At 35.9% G+C, this 22,383-nt stretch overlaps 2 protein-coding genes across 3 annotated transcripts in view; one reads left to right on the top strand and one right to left on the bottom strand.

Moving 5' to 3' along the window:
* The window catches only part of MCPH1 (microcephalin 1), a 131,470-nt gene that overhangs the window by 34,112 nt on the left and 74,975 nt on the right, over positions 1-22,383 (bottom strand).
* ANGPT2 (angiopoietin 2) overlaps positions 7-22,383 on the top strand; it is a 46,334-nt gene continuing 23,957 nt past the window's right edge. For both annotated transcript variants that reach the window (XM_026845198.1, XM_026845197.1), the window contains exon 1: positions 7-499. In XM_026845198.1, coding sequence (XP_026700999.1) covers positions 215-499 — 285 coding nt within the window. In that variant the 5' untranslated portion in view covers positions 7-214. The remainder of the gene's footprint in view (positions 500-22,383) is intronic.

The raw sequence follows: 22,383 nt of genomic DNA, 5'->3' as shown, positions 1-22,383 counted from the left end.
GACGGGTTGTGCTCTCGGCGGCTGACAGCTCCGGGCACGGCGGCGGGGGAGCGGGCGGCGCGGTCCCGGCTCGCAGGCGGCCAGTAGAAAAGCCCAGCCCTCGGCCTGACGGCACATGGCAGCAGGGCGCGCCGGCCCCGCGCAGGTTCACTAGGTCCGGGCTCCGGCCGGCGCGGAGGCACTCTCGGCGTGCTGGGCTGCCGCAGGACTTAAAATGCCGCTGGCTGCTTGCTTCTTCTTGGGCTGCAGCGTTCTCTTAGCTTCGGGATACAACTCCTTCAGTAAGAGCATGGAGACGATAGGCAAGAAGCAGTACCAGGTCCAGCACGGGTCGTGCAGCTACACCTTCCTTCTGCCCGAGACGGACAACTGCCGATCCTCCACCTCTTACGTCTCCAACGCCGTGCAGAGGGATGCACCTTTAGATTACGACGATTCAGTTCAAAGACTGCAACTACTTGAAAACATCATGGAAAACAACACTCAGTGGCTAATGAAGGTAGGATAATATCATTCCTACTCCAAAAATCCTGCTTGCAACATCCTGTTATCTATCTCATCGTGGGGTTTTTCCCCTCTCTTTCTACGTTCACGAAATGCATTATCTGAACTAAATTTCTGAATCACCTTTTAAGCAAAAAGTTGTTTTGAAGTCTGAGAACATAATTTTCCTGACTAGAAGGGAACAGAGAACTGCACTGTTCTGCAGAGCCTGTGCTTCAGAGTTTGTCATTACGTTTGAGTTGCTTGGACAAATAGTAATCACATACACAGGCAGACTGTGAACATGTCTGCAATTTCTGACATGAAAGAACCAGCTACTAATTTATAATCAACTGGCAAGGGCTATTTAACCTCTGTTTTAAAAATACAAAATGTACCTTTATCTGAGGCATGTTTGAAAAAAGTTTTTTCAAAACTTGCATGCAGAAATTAACATATTAAGCCCCACTGATAAAGAACTGTACTTCTAAGCAAAGACTGCAACTCTGACTTGCAGTGAAATTAGCCCAGTGAAGTGATAGAATTTCAAGAAAGTTCATTAGCGGATATCCTTCGCATCCTGTAACATTTCCACTCAAATATACACTATTCGAGGAAAAAATATTCTGGAAAAGGTGTTGCAGATGCCACATAGCTTCCTGCAATGCAACTCCATTGCAACTGGGGGAAAATGACATGTTTATTGCCAAAGTGGCAACATTTGTGAAATTACACTTGAAACGTCAGAAAAAAATGTATACTGCATATATTCTTAAGATTACTGGAGAATAAACCTGATCAATATTCCACATTTTTATAGAAACTCATTTAATTCTAAATGCTATACAGTTCAATAGATTTTTATTTAATAAACCTTTATTTCACCGGTACCTGAAAAAGTGTGGTAGTATAGTTTAATTGCATAGTAAATTTATGTGTTTATGTTTTATACTAAGATGTCCATCTTCTAAGCAATAAATATTTTGAGGACTTAACTGAGTAGTTGACACAGTATCTCCAAATAAGTGTTCCAGTCATGTCATAAGGGTTTTTTCATAAAGAAATAAATACTTGTTGCAAATGGAGAGAATTCACAATTCTCTACAATGAGTAGCCACTTCTTACAGGACTATAAAATAATTTTGCATTAGGGTTCACTTATCAGTTACAAAGTTACAGAACTCGCGTAATATGACCAAAGAAACCATTCGTGTCTCTTAAGAAACAGAAGTCACACTTCAGAGCAGAAAGCACAGTGTTTTCATCTACCTGAAAATGAACCTTGAAGCTTAAATCCAAAATGCATACACTTGAAGGCTGAAGTGCGGGCCTCTAAATCTGTCTTCATGGGTTTAGGATGCTTTATTTAGACACCCAAATAATGTCAGTTCAGTAGCTTTTGTTTTTTTAATCTCACAGGCAAACATACTTCCCTCCAAATACTTAACTTACCTTTCTACTTATTTACAATGCTCACCATTGTAATGTTAAGACCAACATTAACAGATGTGCAATGCAGGATGAAAAACACACAAAGTAAACCAGTCTAATCTACCCAGCTGCTAAGCAATTTCCTAACATAAATAGTAAAATCACACACAAGGCTCCAGTGCTAAATGCCACTTAAGTAGGCAGAACACAGTATTATAAGTGGCATCAGGTAAACAGAAACCAGTAAGCAAATTCCAGCATCCTTATTTAGGAAAACTATGCTTTTTCCTGTCAGTCCCTGGGAAATCAGTTACAAGAGGAATAGGATAAGTATATCTAACCCATTCTTTGGGGGATCAAAAGGCAGATTCTGTTTTACAAGACAGAGCAGTGTTTCTTTTATTTGAGAAAAGATTTCCAAATAAGATGCTTCAGAATAGCCTGATTTTTTTCTAGCTGTTCCACAGCTAAACATCCTGTAAAATAACTGCTGTTTTGTCTTTTTCACTATTTTAACACCTGTTCTTTATGTCATCTGTTTTGTTCACAAAGACTCCAACAAAAGTAGCTTTTCCTCAGATTTGCTTTGCTAGAGACACCTGGTCTGCAAGTGAAGATGAAAAGCAAACAATAACCTAAAATGTTGCTTACAGAGTTTATTTGCTTTTTAATTAAGGTCACTAATACATATTCCTAGGTTCATATTTCAGTTTATCAAAATCTAATGCTACATTAGTCAAGGCAGGGTGAAAAAAAAAAGTTCGCTTAGTTTTTATACTGTACTGAAAGTAAGACTGATTTAAAAGTAACATGATGTTAACTTCTCATCAATTGCACAAAACACTGCTTTAGGTCTTACTTTTTAAAAAACATTATTTCTGCTCACTTAAGAGGCAGCAGCTGTTTTGTTCTGAAGTTGTGTAAAAAAAAATACATTACAAATTTTTAGTGTGAATTAACCTTTAAACATTGTTCCTGAAGTATTGCACATCCCAAAACATTTTTTACACTCCTCCCCTGCTCCTGCCTTTAATCCATCAACTAAAGGAAACATTCTGTTTCTGAATGAAGACTAGGCTGTATGAATGGACCAGCATGGGAAGTGTGCACTATAGCTGGTTAATGGACAAACACAATGGGAAGAAAATGAGTTACGTAGGTCCAGATTCTTTTCTGATCTGCTCCTGCATGGAGAGCAGAAGACTTTGTTCTACAATTGCCACAAATTGCTGCTTTAAGATAACACTTTTTTTTTTTTTTTGGTCTGAACTGTATTAATGCCTTTATGTCTCTACTTTGTGTACCATACATAAAACTGGAGAATGTCTTCTCAAAAGTTGGTGATTAACTGTTCAGATGACACACAAGAACAAACCACTGTTCCACCTAATCCAGTGTTTAGCAGTAAGCCAGTAAGTGATGCTGTAGAGCAAAGGCCAAAACCCTATATCAACTGTGCAGCAACATACCTGAAATTAACTTTCTTCTTCAACTTTTCCTACCTTGGGACCAATCTGTATATTGAAGTGTAAGATTTTTTTCTAATGCGTGTGCAGGCAGGGAGAACAAACCTCTCAATAATAAGTTTTTCAATTAATTTGAGAGGATAGCAGATTGACATACAGTTGAGATACAAGATTGGAAATTTTAAATGTAGACATGTATGTTGGCTATTATACTTTGGAATTGTTTTATATAAAAACGTCAGGTTTTCAGATATCCCTATAAGGCAGGCAATTCTCTTAAGGTCTACAATTAAATGAATCTCTATCCGAATTAATGGCAGCTTTACTATTTGGATGACAGCATTTCTACTCAAGGAACTGCATTTTTTCAGGTATTAAGACACTGAAATAACTGAATGCTGACTTCAATATACTTCTTAGTACGTAAACTAGATCCTATGACTCAGGAGATATGACTGTCCAAAGCAACAGTGTAAAAGAAATAGGTCATATCTTCTGAGTCTTTCCTGTTATAAAACAAACTGCTGAAAACAATGTATGACCAAATTAATCATAGCATACGGAATATAGGTAATTTATTTGCAGTTTATCATCACAGCAAAAGACTAGAGCATAAAAGTCTGTGCCAGAAGTCAACATTTAATCTAAGACTAGAACTTCACCCTGAACCATCCCAGCAGACTAGGAGGAGGATATTTTGCTGATAGAGAAACAGTATCTTTGGATACTCTGAACTGAGGTTCATTTTTCCTTGCCATGATATCCTGGAAGCTAAAAACCCTTTGTCACTTTGAAACATGTTTCTTCCCTAAGCACAACAAAATCAGATGTTTTAAGATGTACAGGAATGAATGCTTACCATTTTCACTGGTAATTACCAGTGAAAGGTTATAATTAAAGGTCATACTTGTATTGAACTTCATATCTCAAATACAAAAAGATATTCTGACATGCCATCTTCCGAAAACATCTGCACACAATGGGCAAGGACAAATATATTGTATGGTGTTGGATTTTGAAGTACGCAACAGATGATTCTGTCTCTGAATCAAGAGCTGCATTCCTTTCTTAAGTAATGCATCTGTTTTCACTTATTGTGAAAAGTGCTTGTTTCTGTCCATCAACTATGTATTTGCTAAGCAAGAGTGCTGGCAGGACCCAAAACAAAATACTTTTTTACTTTCAGATTAGTACATGTTACCAGATAAAGTTTTCATGCTACTTTAAATGATAAGACTGTGCAGTTTATTGTTATATCGCTTGTAGGTAAGTTTCTGTGAAAGGATTTTAAATGACACTTTTGCATGCGTTTAAAGACTATGTTGTAAAGACTATTTCAGCATCATTCCACAAATACCAAATTGGCGATACAGGTATGAAATTGGACAAAATCAACAAAAAAGACTACCAATTTTCTTGTACAGATCTACAAGACAAAATTGAAGTTGAGAGCTTGCCATCTCCAAGATGTTATCTGTAAAAAATGTGATAAACAGAGGCTTGTTTTACTGAACCAGTCTCTTACTAGCATTCAAGATACATTTTCTTGTGCTTTGTTTATTATTAATATGATCATAAACTTATCTTTGATCCAAACAGCAAATTGGAAGACTTTCTTCATTAGATTATTGACATCAAGTTCTTTATTTTTCTTCTTTATATTCTTTCTTCATGTGCACATATAGGAGATGAGCCTGGAGATGCTTAAATTGACACTTTCCAGTCCTTTTTGTTTGTATACCTACTTAACATATAAAACTTAACAGTATAACCTTTAGAATATCTTAGAAACTTTTGCAGAGAGACTGAGGTTCAGAATGGTGCTTCTTTTACAATTATCTTGCTACTGCTCCTTTTTTGTTGTTAATTATGAACAAATTCAATAACATACATCTCCCCATAATTTACCAAGGGAAATAATTGATGTAATTTGCTTGATTCCTAATCACAAGAAACAAGCTATCATACATGTATTGCTTAGAACAGAATTTTGCCTGGAAGACACAGATACCCATTTCTAACCTTCAAAATTAGACGTCTGGTATCTTCAGTGACTGTATTATACTGTCCTTTTCATACTAGAGTATTTATGTTTTTGAAAATATACCATATTATGCATTATTTGATTTACAATACTTCTTACAGTAAACTAAGGCAGCTTAGTAAACCAATATTTATTTAACAACCTTTTACATTAATGCAAGAATCTCTTGCATCTGTTGTTTCATGGGATTTTACGTAGCTTTAGCTGAAAGCCAGGATGGATGCAAAGAAAGACTGCCTTCCTCCACCATTATCATTATCATAGAGCTAGACATAAAAAATGCTGCCAACTGATTTAGAAGACATAGTGTCAGATCTTACATTAGGGTCTACAACAGAGATGTGCCACCCTCGGATCCTTCTGTGGCGCTTAGCAAACCCAGAGTTTCATCAGATGACCCAGTCTATCTTAATTAGCTCCCTAGAGCAAGTTCAGTCTGTCTCTTCAGCCTGGAAGAGAAAGAAATAGAGGAATGGAAAACTTAAAAGAAATCCTCCTTGAAGAGGCAGATTTATCAGCATTGCTGAAGAAGCTGCAAAAGCTAGCATGCTGCACAGCCCTCATCCTGGCATACTACTTTGGCACTAAAATTTGTAAGCCTCAGAATCAAGAGAAAATAGGTAGAAAGTAGAAATATGGACTAGGCTGTAAATATGATATGAATATATAGATAAACATTATGCTTCCTACTTGTGAAAACAGCTTAGATACAAGAGTCAAATCAGGACTGATGGCTTTTCCATAGAGTTTGATGTCTTCGCATTCCCACATCCTGACAGGATCATGGAATCACAGAATGGTTTGGGTTGGAAGGGACCTTCAAAGATCATCTAGTTCCAACCCCCTGCCATGGGCAGGGACACCTTCCACTAGACCAGGTTGCTGAAAGCCCTGTCCAGCCTGGCCTTGAACACTTCCAGTGATGGGGCATCTGCAACTTCTCTGGCCAACCTGTTCCAGTGTCTTACCACCCTTATTGTAAAAAAAATTATTCCTGGAACAGATGATGCAAATTGTACTTCAGAGAAAAAAGGTTCTGGTATTTAGTTAGCAATGTTAGTGATAGGAGCCTTAAGAATACCCATACAGACTGCAGAAGGAAAAATGGGAGAAGGTGGTTCTTGAATAAAAAAATACTAGTATATCAAACCAGAATGTCACCCAGAAAATAGTCCAAATGAACCCTAGGAAACCTCTCACTGATAATAACAGCTAAACCACTGAGAAAACAATTTGTCAGTGGACCATAAATATCAATATAACCTTCAAGAACAGGAGAGTTTCTGTGGCATTGCGTAAGAAGTTTCAGAAATAAGCACAGCCAATTTTATCTGCCATTTTATTCTCTGAATTTCTCAGAATAGAAATTACGGTGGAAAAATAATAGGAGCATCCAGTAATTTCATAGGGCAAAGCATCAGGGAAAAAAAAAAAAAATATGGCACAGTAATTTAATACTTAGAAATGCCTTAGAGATATGGCACATTCCACAGTGGAACAAATTAAACCAAATAACCTCATACACACACACAAAAAGTTAAAAAGTGCTTTACAACTGGAAATACTGTGATCATTTCATTTCCTTTAACAGACATATCTCTAGGAAATGGGGTAGAGGAAAAAAGAATTGTATTTATTCTCTAGTGAGAATAAATGAAATGCTGTTTGGTGAACCTAAAGTGTATTCCAACTAAACCAAGCTCAGAGGTAATGTTAGAGAATTCTTAAGGTTACAAAATCCAGATCCATGTTTTGTATAAAAAAAAATCCCACACCTAAATAGTTCTGTGAGCACTTACTGTGTCTGTCTTCAAGCTGCCTAGGAAAATACATTACTACTCCTTAAAGGCCCTTTTTTTTTTTTTTTTTAATGGTTACTATATTCCAAATAATTACTGGAAATCCTACTAGTGTTTATCTGCTTGCGAAACAGGTTAACCCTAAAATGAAGATATTGTTTACAAAGCTCAGCAAACGTATCCTGCGATTTGTATGATTGGGAGATACCTGTCCTCATTCTAACTTCCAGCACATTATGGCTTAGTCTGGACAGAGAGAGATGCTACAAGAACTTTTCTGCTGTCTATATACTGCCCATATAGAAGCTTTATCAGTTTATGTAATATCTTCCAGGAGCCTACTAAGGTCATAACAAGGTCTTATTGCTAAAAAGAAAAGGCTGCTAGAATATGCAACATTTTCTCCATTAACTTCTCTCTCTATTAGTAAAAGTATGGATGGAAATAAAGTGTTCTTCACAGAGTCACATTATTCACAGAAGCAGTAAGGAGTGAAACATTTCCCTCTCTAGATAAGCAAATACTTCAGAATTATTAGATGGCAGCAACTTTCTTTCCAATTCAGCTGTCTCTAGAGATTGCTGTTAAACCTGAGAAGCATATAGTGTCCTAACTTTGCTCAAGCTCACTTTAACACTGTCGGGAAACATCTTTTCAGTGTTGAATTTATATTCAGGTCTCAAGCATCATGACAGTGTTAAAAAAGGAAACTATATATAGGGTTCCTTTACCCTCTGGGGAACAAAATATCAACTTTCTATCGCTGATTTTGGTCAAGGATTAAAATCAGTGTGTTGTGGTAACAACAGACTCTTTTAAGTAAGAGACTATTTTATTGAATAGCTAGTTACATCTTATTATTTAAGTTTCCAGAAGGGGAAAAAAAAGCCTTGCTTGATACATTACAGCTCTCTCAATGTTAGCAACTGAAATCCTTTAAGAGGCATTCCATTTTTAGACTCTCTAGTACCTTTTAATAATGTAATTATCAAGAAATTGAAAATAGCTGTGTGCATTTCAAAAGCCATGCTAAAGCATACATGAGGACCAGAGCAAACCAGTATAAAGTCAAAACGAGCATATTAGAGCATTCATAGAGCATAATCAATCACACAACTGTCATCATTTGAGCTACTTCAGAAGCTATGTTTTAGTATGCTTTTTGAATAAAGTAGTTGTCAAAACCACATAAAAATAGACTAGGCAAACGTTTCATCTTTAATTATCACTTCACTTAATAGAACTTTTTGACAGGGAGAACAGCTATAAGTTCTCATCTTTGGAGAAAGAAAAATTGTATCCATTTAAAATGGTAGGAGGATCTTCCTCAAATATGTAGTATAAAAATGACTGAGCAGTGTATTAAGCCACGTCCAAACAGCAGCTCTGCAGACCTGTTCACTCTCCCGCTGCAAGCATTAAGAGTCATTCACCTTGTGTACTCACAATATCAGCTTCATCACTATGCTCGCTTTTTTGGTTCAGGCCTGCACCTCACGTGCATAATCCTGGAAGGAAAAAGCCTCTTTTGTTCCATTCTGTCAGGGTGTGGGAATGGGGAGACACCCAGCTCAGTGGAAAGGACATTTCCTGGGCAATAGCCATAGCCTTTACCCCACCAGCAGCAATCCTATATAAGGTGTGATGTCAGGGTACCGGAGGCCTGCTGTTCATCATATAACCTGATGTATAGTCTTAACGCTGAGGTATTCGAGTAAGCAGAGAGGTTTAATTTTGATAGCTGACATCTAAAAATCCTTTCAGTTTTGTCTTTCTCCACAGAACCTGTAGACATCATACAAAGACACTTCATATACTTCCTATAGGTCCTTTCCTTTGAACATTATGTCCTGCGTAACAATTTTACTCCCCATTTTCCATTTTTAAGGTGTTTAACATCTGGGAGATACTAGTTCAAACCCATAGTTTTGAAGTGAAATATAAACCAGCCCCTTAAGGAGAATGTGCCAATCAGTCAACAAGCAGTAGCCTCATTTTTCCATGGTTTCAGTTGTCACCTGACAATCTCAGATGTTCGAAAAGTCAACATTCCAACATCAAAAAATCTGCAGATCAAGACTGAAATACATGTAGCAATGTAAAACACACTTGCAATACTTCTCTATTGCACTAACAAATATCCTGTCCATTGAAACAGTTCAATATTCTAGAAAATTCCCTACAATTTCCATATTTTTGCTTTTATTTTCAGAAAGCTTTTCTATAAACGGTAATTTAACTATTTAAAGGGAACACCAACTCCCAGTTTCTTAATAAAACTTTTAAAAAATGGATAAAGTAGGCAAAAGTGAATGAATAAAACCAGACAAATGCTTATATTTTTCTGCTGCTAAGGAATTGACTTAAATAAAACTAAGCTTCCTTGCGTGAGGTCTGAACTTTGACCATATTAACTATCGTTGTGTTTTCACTTATATTAAACTTCGATACCGATGCCAGATTTTCTGTCAGATATAATGATTGCCTATAAAGTAACAATAAATCAAAAAACCTTGTGGTAACTGCTACTGGAGCCTTACTGGAATGTTTTCTGAAAACCACTCTGACACGATGAAATAAAATTCAAATAACTAGAAGGTAAACCCCAAGACTAATAACCTAACCATTAGAAAGAGTATAAACTGCAACAAATATAAACAATCTGACCCTGTTGAAATCTTACCATGTACAAGCAAGGATTCTGACAACTACAGTTCATCAGCCACAGAAGAAAGTTTAAATATAGTCAATAATACTCAAATTTTTTCCCCTGACGCGTAAGTTTATTTGACTTGGATCTAAAGAAAACTTATCCATGTCTTGAGTTCAGCTGCTTTGTTATGGTAAACTTTATTATTTTAAAAAGGCTCTGAGGATAGCATACAAAAACCTAGCGCTGCTCGAAGCAAGTAGAAAAATTTCCACTGACTTCTTAGTGAAACAGATTTCACTTGATGTAGCTAAAAATTAATTTGACTGAAAAGTTGAATCCTTGTTTTTTTAAAAACTATTTGAAGTTGATAATGCAGTAAACCAGTAAATCAGACATGTGCTTTAAAGCTTACTTCATGTGGACTACCTCTAATGAGTAAGGATGCTATTGGAATAGAAAAAAAGAGTGATAATTTTAATCACAAGGAAATACACGTTTTCCTTTTCTTGTCCCTCTCAAGTCCATGTGGAAGGAACATTGCCCAAGAATGTCATCCAGTCAAGTCCTTTGCACTCACCATTTTCTTCAGTGTATTTCCTTCCAACTTCACAATTCCTTTCCTCAGCTGGCTTTAAGATCAGTCTTCCAGCCTCCTTTTGCAGCCCATTGCCTTTATGAATGACTATCCTTGACACATCCATTTTAAAAATTCTGCTCATATTTATTCAGTTCTTTTTTTACTTTTTATTTTTTCCCTTCTCTTTCCCTTCATTAGGACCATTCAGCTTCCTGGCTGTCCAGACTGAACTCTGTCTTCTCTATGTCCCTTGTCATTCAGGATTCTCAATTCTGGATTCTTTTGTCCTCAAGTTTCTTTTTAATGCTCACCTACATGCACACTCTCCTGGGTATTAAGACAGATAGCTTCTTTTTCTGGCTAGCTGCATCAATGACATTGTACTTTGACGTACAGTGACATTGCACTCTTGCTAGATGTGGTTACTCATCTTGAGAATAGAGTCTCTGGAAAGTGCATTTAAAAGTGCCCCTCATCAGTGGCTCATCCCATCAGATCTTGACAGACAGAGACAGTTTCCTCCCATATACCCATCCTGTAGAGCATAGCTTTGGTTGTCAGCCGTTTTTGCTGAGAGTTCCCCCTCTTCTAGCATTGTGTGTTTGGAGAGGATCTGGCTCCAGTTTCTGGTCTTCATAGAAGGGCACCACCTGACAGCTGCCTGGCTTCAGGCTTTCAGAAGCACTGACTGGAACCCAGCTTGAGAGGTGACTTTCCATCACGGCCTGAGGGCTCAGTGGGGCACCAAAGACAAAGTGGAACTTTTGGAAGCAATGGATGGAAAGACTTTCTTCTTGGTTCTGTTCCAACAAACTAATCTGCCTGCTTTTAGAGGGATAATCACAGTTATTGAGGCAAAAATGTATCAAGATTACATAATTATTTTTTTTTTCCTGTTTCACACTACATTTTGTTTTTGCCTATACATACTGATCTTATTTCCAAATATTTGTGTTTGTCCAGTCTTAACACAGTAGTGTCCTGTTTTATCGTTTGAGCATGGAATTCCTCAGAAGCTTTTGCTTCAAAGACTCTTAGTTGTACTAATGAAACAGCAAAGGAAATAAGTAAGTGGCATTCGACAAGAACATATCAAGATGCTTAGTTTTTTCTCCTACTTAAGGCAGCCCTTAATGCTTTCTGTAGTCACAGTCCATTGTGGTTCTGGGGTCCTGCTTCCCCTAACCAGTGTTTCGGAAACCACAGGGAAGTTCTCTGACAGGTCTAGTCTGGCAAGTGAGGAATTTTCAGACTGGTGATGAAAATGTAGCAGCTTTTCAGACACACCACCTCTACTGTCCATAGCATATTAGCAATGAAAAAAATGGAGAGAAAGATGGCAGCATGACTTAAAGAAGTACAGCACTTGAGAGGAAATGATTACCTTGGGTTTTTTTTTGCAAACATACAGGAAAATCAGCATCCGAGTTCTTAGTAGGGAAATTCCATACTTCAAAACTGAAATCAACTGCTGTGTGTACTGTCTCAAAGTCTTGAGCATTCAAAAATTGGCAGGCCTTCAGCTCAAATGACTGGTTCTCTCTTGGTAGCATCATCATTGAGGCTTCTTCTTCTTCAAGAAAAAAATCTTATAAACTATATTTAGAAGCCAGTATGTTGCAAAGTGTAAGAACTACTCAAAATGCTTTCAGTTTCCTTTATCTGTGAAGTTTAAAAAAAAATTCTAATGATTTTTCATGCTGAAAGATGCTCTGTGAACACAGCTTTGAAACATGAGACACCCAGTTTTATAGCTTACAAAAGGGACCAATTGTGTTCCACAGCTTCCTAACTAGTTTGATCCTTGAACTCCGAATCATTCTTCCTTCTGGTTGGAAGTGGAATGCAAGATGACTACTTCCCTAGAAAGCAACGCTGAGAATGAACTGTGAATGCCTAGCTCTTTTTCACTTGCCCCAAAACATATTTTGAAAAGAGGAATTTGCTTCATATTTCCTAAAAAAATTGTACTATGATTTGCTCTACCACACCATGAGCTATTCTCTAAAATAGGCTGTCCTGTTTAAAGAGGAATTAATTAAAAAATTAATTTGATATTGTAAATTGAGATAAAAAAAGATAAATAGTTTTATATTATGAAAAAACTGTGATAGATACAAATTTGTTAAAAATTTTTTAAAGTTTATAAGGCTACATAGCCATGTCTTTCATGAAAAATTTAAGTACCTCCATTGTCATACCAGATAGTAAGTTTATTTAAGCAGCCTATTGCTTAGTGGGAAAGGATTACCTTAGATCTGGCATAGCAAGCATTTATTCAAAAGTGGGCTGTTTAGGGCAGAGTCTCATCTTTATACCAGTATGGTAAAGTCCTGATTCCCTGTTGGTAGCATGCAAGTACAAAAATATGACAGAAAACATGTGGGCTTGTCTCCAAAAAGTCTGAATATTCAGCCTGTGAAATTATAGCCCAATTCTATAACCTAGTATTTAAAAATTAAATATTGATTGGCAGTATTTCTTATACTGTTCATAAATAAGGAAGCCTAATTTTGAATGTTGGTGGCTTGTTGCACATTACAAGGAAAATTTATATTCATTTCAGTGAATGGCAGAAGCATCACTGGCTTCTTGTCTTCCTGGCTTCAGTGCTACTGAGCTTCGGCAAAATGCCATTCATGACTCACACTATTTATTTATTTATTCTTTATTTTTAGACTAATGGGAACTTTATGAATTCCTTCCCTGATTTCTAAGAGAAATACCACTTAGCTGTGATCCTGAAAAATGGTGATTCAGAATCTTAGATTACTGCCTTAATGAATATCCTTAACTCTTAATGAGAACAGTTAATCACCAAATAATTGATTTTGGTTCTGAAGGTATTGTTAAATTTTGATTTTAAATTAATTCCATACCCATATAGAAATTCACACTATTAAAAGGTTTGTCAAGTTGACTGTTTAGTTTCTATTAACAACATTTTCTGAAATCGCAAGAATATTTTTCATTTGCAATTTTATTTACATCTCCTAAAAAGATGCATCATAAAAAGTACATGCAACACGTAGTATAAAGCACCTATGTCATTCTCCAAGTGACAAACCATATGAAAACACATGTGCATTTAGGAAAGCAGTAGTTTATATCACATGTTATAAAACAAGCTCAGTGTCTGGAATGGTGGGAGCTCGACTCTAAGATAGCCTTTGGAATACTTTCAGCTCTCAAAGTCTCTTCCCTTTTCCTATGCACTCTTTTGCTTTTTCTAGGTCATCATTTTGATTGCAACTTTTGTAGTTAGTTCAAAACAAACAGTAGAAAGTATGATCATGCTGTAATACCTTTTAGTGTTAGCTACAAAATACTTCCAGTCAAGAACACAGAGTGAAAGCCATTATTCATAAATATTTGTGCAGACAGTGAAGGCATTTAATGACTTTATTTCATGTTATATTAATGAATTATTTGTTTTTTTATTTGATTATTGCCAATGAAGGAGGGAATTTTTTTCATTATGCTAGTAAGTGTAAATTATAAAAGTATAACATCTTCCTCTAAATGAGAAGTAACCAGATATGAGAATAAGTTGGTAGCTTTAATTTAGTGCACAAGTGGCATTAACTGAACCATCTCCTGTGTATAATTTATATTAAAGTCTGTATTCACTATTTTAAGAGTTAGCATTTAAACCTTTAGTATTTTATTACACAATTTTAGCTTGTGTATTTTCCAATAAATCACAGCTCACTTTCAGCTCGTATTCATTTATGATGTTACTTTCACCTTTTGTTTGCTGACAGGAAAATGAGATAAGAGAAAAATCTTAGCTGGAGGTCTGGTCATGCAGACATGCTCAGTGGGGCATGTAAGAATCTAATAGCATAGAGACATCTCAAGCATTCCCATATACATTCCCAAAAGATTTTTTTCCCCTCCCTTGAGAAACAACACATAGTCCATTGGGACTTCCTGCCCCAGGAAACCCAAAAAAAAGAGGAGAAAAAAAAAAAAAAAAAAAAAAGGAAAAAAGGCAATTTAAAATGTGTCTTTTCCAGACATGATCGCTTTTTTTCTTCTGCAGTGTACTAATTTATTCCAAAAGTTACAAGCTACTAAAATTGATAACTAACTTTCAGAAGAGATAGAGAAATACATTATTTTATTAAAAGCGGATTTAAAATAGCTTAAGGTCTGACTGATGGGGATTGATGCAATGTCCTAAAAAATGTGTTCCCTTAGGTCTTTCAAGATAAATGGATCTTGGAAGGGATAGTGATTCTTCCATTTTTGTTGTAACTTATAAGCAGTAGCAACATAGATAGACTGTGAAAACAAGTATGAAAAGCTATTTTAAAGAGAACAAATCTGCCTGCAAAATTTAAATTTTTATAGTATTTTGTTTTCATAACACCAATACATTGCAGTGATGTGGAAATACAAATATAAACACATATGGAGAGCCTGGCATTATGGTGCTCCATACATGCACATTAAGCAGCATGTGCGGCATATATATGTAGGTAAAATACTTCATAACACCTATATGAACTGCTTTGAGAGGGTTTTCTTCTTTTTATAGACTGTATTACATTTCACTGTTATCTATGTTCAATAGGATCCATCATCCCAAGAATCCCTTCCTAGTGTGCAGACTTCAATTACACTACAAATAAACAATTTATATACTTAGTATTTTAATTGGAAGTGTGTTAAAATATTTTGACAAAACTGTATTTTCTGTCTTTATATACAAAAATGTATCTGCGAATCAAAAATTTAAGGATTCTGTGGCATATATGGATGACCTTCAACAATGAGACAGTTGCTCACTGGCACAGAGTTTGAAAAAAATGTTTCAAATTATGGGCAAATTTCTACTTCAGATGAGTCATGAAGAAACCAGACATGGCCACAATCCAAAGAACACTGCCACTCTGAAACAAGGGCAAGGCGAGTAAGACCAAGCATTACTGGGTTAAAGATAAGTCAAGACAACTGGAGTATGAGAAGTAGGAAGGTCTTGTCTGTACTCTGAAAAAGTATTTGGAAAAAGAACTGATGAGACTCATGAGTGGTTTTCTGATTTTGCCTTGTCACTAGAACTAGGCAAAATTGAGTATGGATGCTTAAGTTAATTTTCCATCTTGCTCACTTTTGTGTATAAACTAAACATTTTAGGGAACAAAATGTCAGGATGATGACCACAGGTATTGGAAGGGCTGATTAAGTTCCTCTGGTTTAAATTCACAAAGATAATTTTTGAATAAAGCACAGGACATTCTTAGTAGGGATGCAAGAACAATAACTTGAAAAGCTTTTGACAGCTTAATATATGTCAAACACTGTAGTGCCAATGCATATTTAACAAATGGCTAGCTGTAAATGTTGCATTTTATGTTGCTACGTTTTCTAGTGGATCTGCACCACTTCTGGAAATTCAAAACAAAAATTAGAGGAAAAACACTACAGACTGTCATTACCCCTGAAATTTTCTCTGTATCTACATTAGATGACTAAATATGCAATATGTGTTCTAATACAGCCTGTTCAATACTCATGCAAATTCTTTTGAACTCTGCTGTAAATTAATTACTAAGCACAGTCAAGGTCTCAATAGAAATAGCTGTTTCTCATGGAAACCTTATGCATATTCTTTGGTTTTCCCTCTTGAAATTATGAAGAAAACTAGTTTTATTTAAATTATTCTGTATTCATCAGACCACCACTGACAAGAATATGAAAGATCTAAAACTTCAAATTAATGGCAGAATAATCAGTTGTCACTGCAATCAAAGGAAGACCCTCATATGCACTGATATTCTTAGGAGAATATTAGTCAAGGTCTGTATTTAAAACTCCAGCATATAATTTTAAATCATATTAATTCTTAATATAACTTTGCTACACTATCAACAGCCACAGTTTTCTTAGTAACAGTTTTGACATCTAGGAGAGATCCACAATCCATAAACTTGACAGGAAATTGTCCCTTGTCTTTCTTTCAGGCTAGTGCCTCCAGGCTTTGTCAAAAGTGCAACAAATGTGAGAGCTGGTGCAAGGAAAGGAGCAGAGACATGTGGCTGGGGCATGGAGGCATATGACCTCTCCATTTGACCAGCAATCGGCTGTTAGACAGGATGAACAACCCAAATGCAGCTGAGCTCCATACAGTATATCACACATAGCAGTTGTAGAGTTTATGGGGCTAATGGCATTTTTCATGCAATGAATCTGCTGATCTAAATACAGGGCTATAGAGATAGGACTGCAGATAAACTTTGACCTGTTTGTTATTTCTCCTAGCAGGTACAATTTTAGAATGGATGCTTTATTGTAAGAATAAAGATTATCTTCAGGTTTCAGTAGACAAGTTGTAAGAAAGCCTATAAACAGTGCTTCTAGAATTTTCTCAAACTTATAGATGAATTCCCTGAAAGTGGTAAATTGCTTAGTCTAGTAATCCATATTTGATTCAAGGAAAAAAGATTTTGATAGATTCTGATAATCCTAGGGGGTGGATACAAAAGATCATGCAGCTCCAACCATCTACCTGCTTTTTCTAGGGGACACAGCTCTATGTAGAAACTCATGATTAACATCACCTCTCTCTGAAATGTTACAGTTGGCAGAATCAGATTATAAACATTAGGAAAATCACCAAACTTTATTTAGAACAACTGCTCCAATAATTGACAAATTCTGTAAAATTAAACCAGCAGCCAACACTATTTGTACCATTTATATGGGGTAGCATTTGGCAAAGAAAGGATGTATGTATTCGTATAGCTATAAATGCTGCCAGGAACATGACCATTTAATTAGTATAGACTAATCATTTGGCAGCAAAGAACAAAAGCAAGACCTCATTTATAACTTCAGATGAAAAAATGGTAAGATAAAGTGTCTACAAAATACACAAATAAATTATTGGTTCTTTGAAAAACTGTTCTGTAATACAGACAAATTATACAATAGCAATCAGGAAGGCTCTTAATTTAAATAAGTATTGGCAACCCTTCATACAGGATTAATGCCAATGGTTAGAAACAAAATTTATTTTAATGCATACTCTACATGTTGTGTTTTCTTTCTTGCCAATTTAAAACTTGCTTAAAAAAAGACAATCTTGGCTATAAGAGCAATGTTTTGGAATGTGTTCCAATATGATTGAGCTGTCCTCATTTTTTTGGCAACTTAGATAAAGTATTTTCATCAAATTGTATGATTTTATATGATTTGAAGTAATAAAGCATGACAGTCCCAGATTGATGACTTTAGAGAATTTTGTCTCTCCAAAAATGTATCACCATAACTATATTACAAACCTTAATTGTGAAACTATTTTTTTCAATTTTCCCAGCTGTTTTTGCAATTTAAGCATACTTTAAGAGACATGCTTTTTCCCATCTGTGATTTCATTTTTATATTTACTTTCTTCAAGAATACATGCCAGCCAAAGTCTTACACAAAAAATAGAATGTTTCATGAAAAATCCCATGAAGAATCAGTGAAATGCTGTCAACTAACTGTTCCTTCTTTCAAATACGAATGTATTAATATCTCTTTCTCACCTGCAATTTCTTTAAGATAGGAATCCTATTTTATAACAAAATTTAAATCTTAAAGCAGATTTACTGAAAGAATATGCCCCTTAATTTTCAGCTCTTAGGTTTTGACAATTACTTTGTCCAAAATAAGGATCATGTAATCAAGGTTAACATATATCAACACAAGTTTTATATGCCAGCTATTAATTGAATTAAAAAGAGATTAAAAATTATCTTCCCATAACTAGTCATGCGGCAGAGGAGAAATCTAGCAAATAATCCCTGCTGCACCTTCCAAATTTGTGCAAAGTATTGGAAAAGACAGACATGCTGTTCAAAACAAACTGCCAAGCTTCCGAACTCATGCATGGGGACTGAAGCATTTAATTCCTGTGCCCTTCCTTCTTGTAAATGACCCAAGCTATTCTCCCCTCTTCAGAAATTCTGAGTGGGCTAATAAAGGAAGGAGGTTCCTTGGCAGGACCTGATGAATGTGCCACAAAGAAATGTGCCACAAAGAACTGCAGTCTTGCAAAACGGCTGCTAATCCTCAGTGTTGTTGATGAAGCTCAGTCTTGGCTGCCTTAACTGGAGTCTGTATTGAAAAAGTTCTTCCACCTCCCTCTCATGGAAAGCCAAGGGCCTCGCTTTCTGTGCAATGGGAACATATTCTGCTTTCACTAAGGTCAGTGGGAGATGATGGGCATTTTGGCTGAAAATAATAATTTTATTCATCTTTGAAGAAAGATGGAACTGAGCACCTGATACTAAAAAAAATAAAATAAAAATTATTAAAAGTCCTACTTTCTACAATTTTGCATTGTCCGATGAAGATAGAAGTGAATATAAGCAAAGAGGGATGACTATGTATATTGGTTCAGGTCAGGAAAAGAGATTTCAAGATGTGTACATGGAGAGAATGCACAAAAGTGAAAGAGGATTAGTAAACATGAAGGAAAGAAGAGCAGGGGTTTATGTAATCATACTTTGTAGGATTTTTAAGGGAAAAAATCCACAAGAAACTCCAAAGCTACTTTATAGGTCAATACCATTATGATGCTTCATGTTGCTCTAAATTAGAATAAATGAACCAGATCATGAAACTGGCTTTAAATCTCAAAAGCCTTTTGGTGTTCATTTTTCATGATTCCAAGTAAGCACAAATAACATATTCCCTAAGTTACCTATTTAATATTTTTAAGTTGAAAAATGAATGTGAAGACAAACTGTTAAAACTAGAGTCAAAAGAATACTTCGATGATTTAGAATACATCACATGAATATTATTTGAAAGAGGTTAGATAACTTGGTGATAGGCTTAGAGTTACAGATATTCAAATAAGATAAATTATGAAAATGCAGACCCATGTGTCCAAACAAAACTGTTTTCTAAGGTTGCAAGCACAGTGACAAGAGGTATTAAAATCTGGCAACCAGAACCACCAGATGCCTTAAATTGTAATCACAGGTTTTGCGTACTGTAATCAGAACAACCTTACAGCTGTGTGCTTTAACTGGGCAATTGCCTAAGCCTACTGTAAAATGTTTACCTTACCTTTAAGCTCAGAATTAGCTCATTTTTTAGTAGTGTGTTTTGGAATAACTCAGTGATAACATTTTCAAAGCAGTCATGCAGTTCTGTAATCCTGTTTGCAGAGATGACTTTGCTCAGATTCTCATTCAGATCTCTCTCTAGTCAACAAGGAACTAACCTTTGAAGAATGAGGTTTAATATCTACTACTATTTTATAAAAGAGTCAAAGCTCTTGATCAGTCTTTGGTCATTGATTTACTGCCTTCTGTCTTTTTTTTTTCTGTGGGCCTTTTTTCTAAATTAAAGAAGATGCAATATTTTCAGTGCTTTCTCATATGGTAGCTCTTTGATACCTGAGATTTCTCACTCCTTTTTTTTTTAATCTTTATGTCCTTTTTTTTTTCCCCAATGTCCTTTCTAGCTGCAGATGTACTTTGAGTCTGCCAGGCAAGGTGATATCCTTGGTCTTTATAAAGGCATTACAATACTCAACTATGGTACTGAGGCAAATAAAATGCATTCTGAAGATCTCCCTTAATTTTATTTTAACAGAGGTGCATTTGAGCAAAGGTCTTTTCCAAGTTTCTACAATGATGTCCAGTTCTCCAGCTTAATTTGCTAAAATTAATTTGGACTCCTAAATTGTGTATTCCCCAGATGCCTAGTCTTTTCAGAGTGACACATATTAGTTATTGTTCTTGGTCTTTGTGGAGCAGTATCTAACTTTAGTGAATAATTTATTATTTTTATCTGTATAAAAGCCTTCAGAATTTTGCACATCTCCTTGGACTGTGGTGCACTAAATACCATCTTGCACTGCTTTTAAAATTAAATTATCACTATACTTCAACATCTCATAGCCTAATCATCAAGGACCAAAGATGTCTTACCAATAGTACACAACGAAAAGCCACCGATCAGCAGAAAATAAGCTGACCTAAAAGATGTCACCAAAGTTTTAAAAAAATTCCAACATGTTTGGTCAAATTAGATTTGTCTCTGGGTGGGGATGCTTTTGAAAATGAGGAATATCCAGGAGCAAAAGGTAATACTTACGAACTGATCCTACGAATAGGGAACAACTCTGCCACAGTGTGATGCTGACTGAAGATACTCATGTTAAATTACCATGCCAAAACCCAGTTGATTGTATGCTTACTTCTAGTATTCACAAAGGTTGTTAGGCAGAGCTTCTAAAGGCTGTCTAAAGGCTAGTTTTACATCTTTAGGGTACACCTGAGAAGTAAGTACACTTATTCAGCAGTGTAGTAGATGTGGGTCAAAGCTTGTGCCAGATCTGAAATCTCTGTTGTGCACTGCTGTTCAGCAACTGGATGGGGAGAATGGAGTGAACAAACAAATACTGCTTTCAAAGTCACAAAAAGAAATAATGCTTACTTCAAACTAAGAATATAGTTTTGGTTTTAGAGGTTTTAACTTAATACACCCTGTTTTCTTAATTTGCCACTTTTAAAAAAGAACCTGTGAAGTCAGGAAAAAAAAAATCCAGTCCTTGCTCAAGTAATATTTAAGGGGAAACATTTCAAGCTGACAGATCTGCCAATTGATCTTTAGCTGGTCAGAAATGGAATGGCTATATCTGAACAGTGGTTTGATAGACTAGTAAATAATAAGTGGCTTTTTCCTCACTGATATGGAAAGTAGCCATGCAATAATGTTCAAAGCTCCTCCTCACTACAAGCCATTATTCATATCAAGATTGCATTATCAAAATAGTATTTTAAAAAAATCAAGATATCAACCTGTTTTACCATTTTCCTTAGGTTAGGATTGGGTGATGTTTTATAACTTGTGCTTAATGATACTGGCTGTTTGTTATTAGCAAGTATCCTCTTTGTATGTACAGCATGAAGCTCAAAAAGGGCTATGGTTCTCTTGCTAGAACAATGTTGGAGTGATATAGGAGTTTGATTCTAGAAATTTCCCCAGTCAACAAAAAAGAAAGAAATCATGTGGCCTGGAATTTTAAGAGTTAATCATAAGTAACATGAAAGAAATATGAAATATTTGTAAAGTTATTGAGAAAATTATATTAAAGAAGCATGGAGAAAAATCAGACTGCTTTTGGATATTGCAGAGACATTGAAGGAAAGACTTCATGAAATGTTACTTGAATTTTCTCCTTGCTACTTATTTGCTCCTTGCTTTCCTTGAAAACAGTGTACTCTGTTATAAAATGACTACCAAAAAAGCCTTATTAGTTTAGACACAGAAATCACTTCAGAATCAAGTATTTAAAACAGTTTTTGCATTCCTAAATATTAAGCATTTAAAGTATTTATAAGTTTTCCTACTGTTCAATATCTTTATTTGAAATTCCCTCTGATAAAAATGCGCACATAACGGAGTTAAATGACATCTGACCTCTTCTCTGACTTCTAGTCATGTGATGAAAAATGCTTTTGAAAATATTTAAGTCTAGATACAGGAAGATGACTAAACTCCTAAGCTTTTGTCTTCTAAAAAATTCCCATCGCTGCCAAAGCTGGTGAAGCTTCTCTGGTGGTTACAATGGTGGGAGCACTAAGGCAGAAAAGCTTCCAAGTGCCCACAGGCATTCTCACCACTGCACCTTCTACCTACCTCCCACAAACCTCTGTTCCTGCCTTTAGAAAATGGGTGTCCACACATTCCTTGTCACATTTGCCCTTTCTTTCACAGAGCTTAACACTGAGAAACTTCACATAAATGCATAACAGACAAGGAACAAATTTGTTTAGCAAGGCAGCCAGCAGGCTTACTGTACTACCCCCAATAATCACTGCAACTTTCCTTCTCTGCTTGAAATTACTGGTGACTGGGTTAAGGGCTTAATTAACCACATCAGGAAATTAACCAAACGGTTGCTCTCTCAAGGACACTTA

Source organism: Athene cunicularia, assembly GCF_003259725.1.
Source record: "Athene cunicularia isolate RWA chromosome 3 unlocalized genomic scaffold, athCun1 chr3_part1, whole genome shotgun sequence".
In the NCBI taxonomy this organism is placed as follows: Eukaryota; Metazoa; Chordata; class Aves; order Strigiformes; family Strigidae; genus Athene; species Athene cunicularia.
This window is presented reverse-complemented; position numbering and strand designations above follow the sequence as displayed.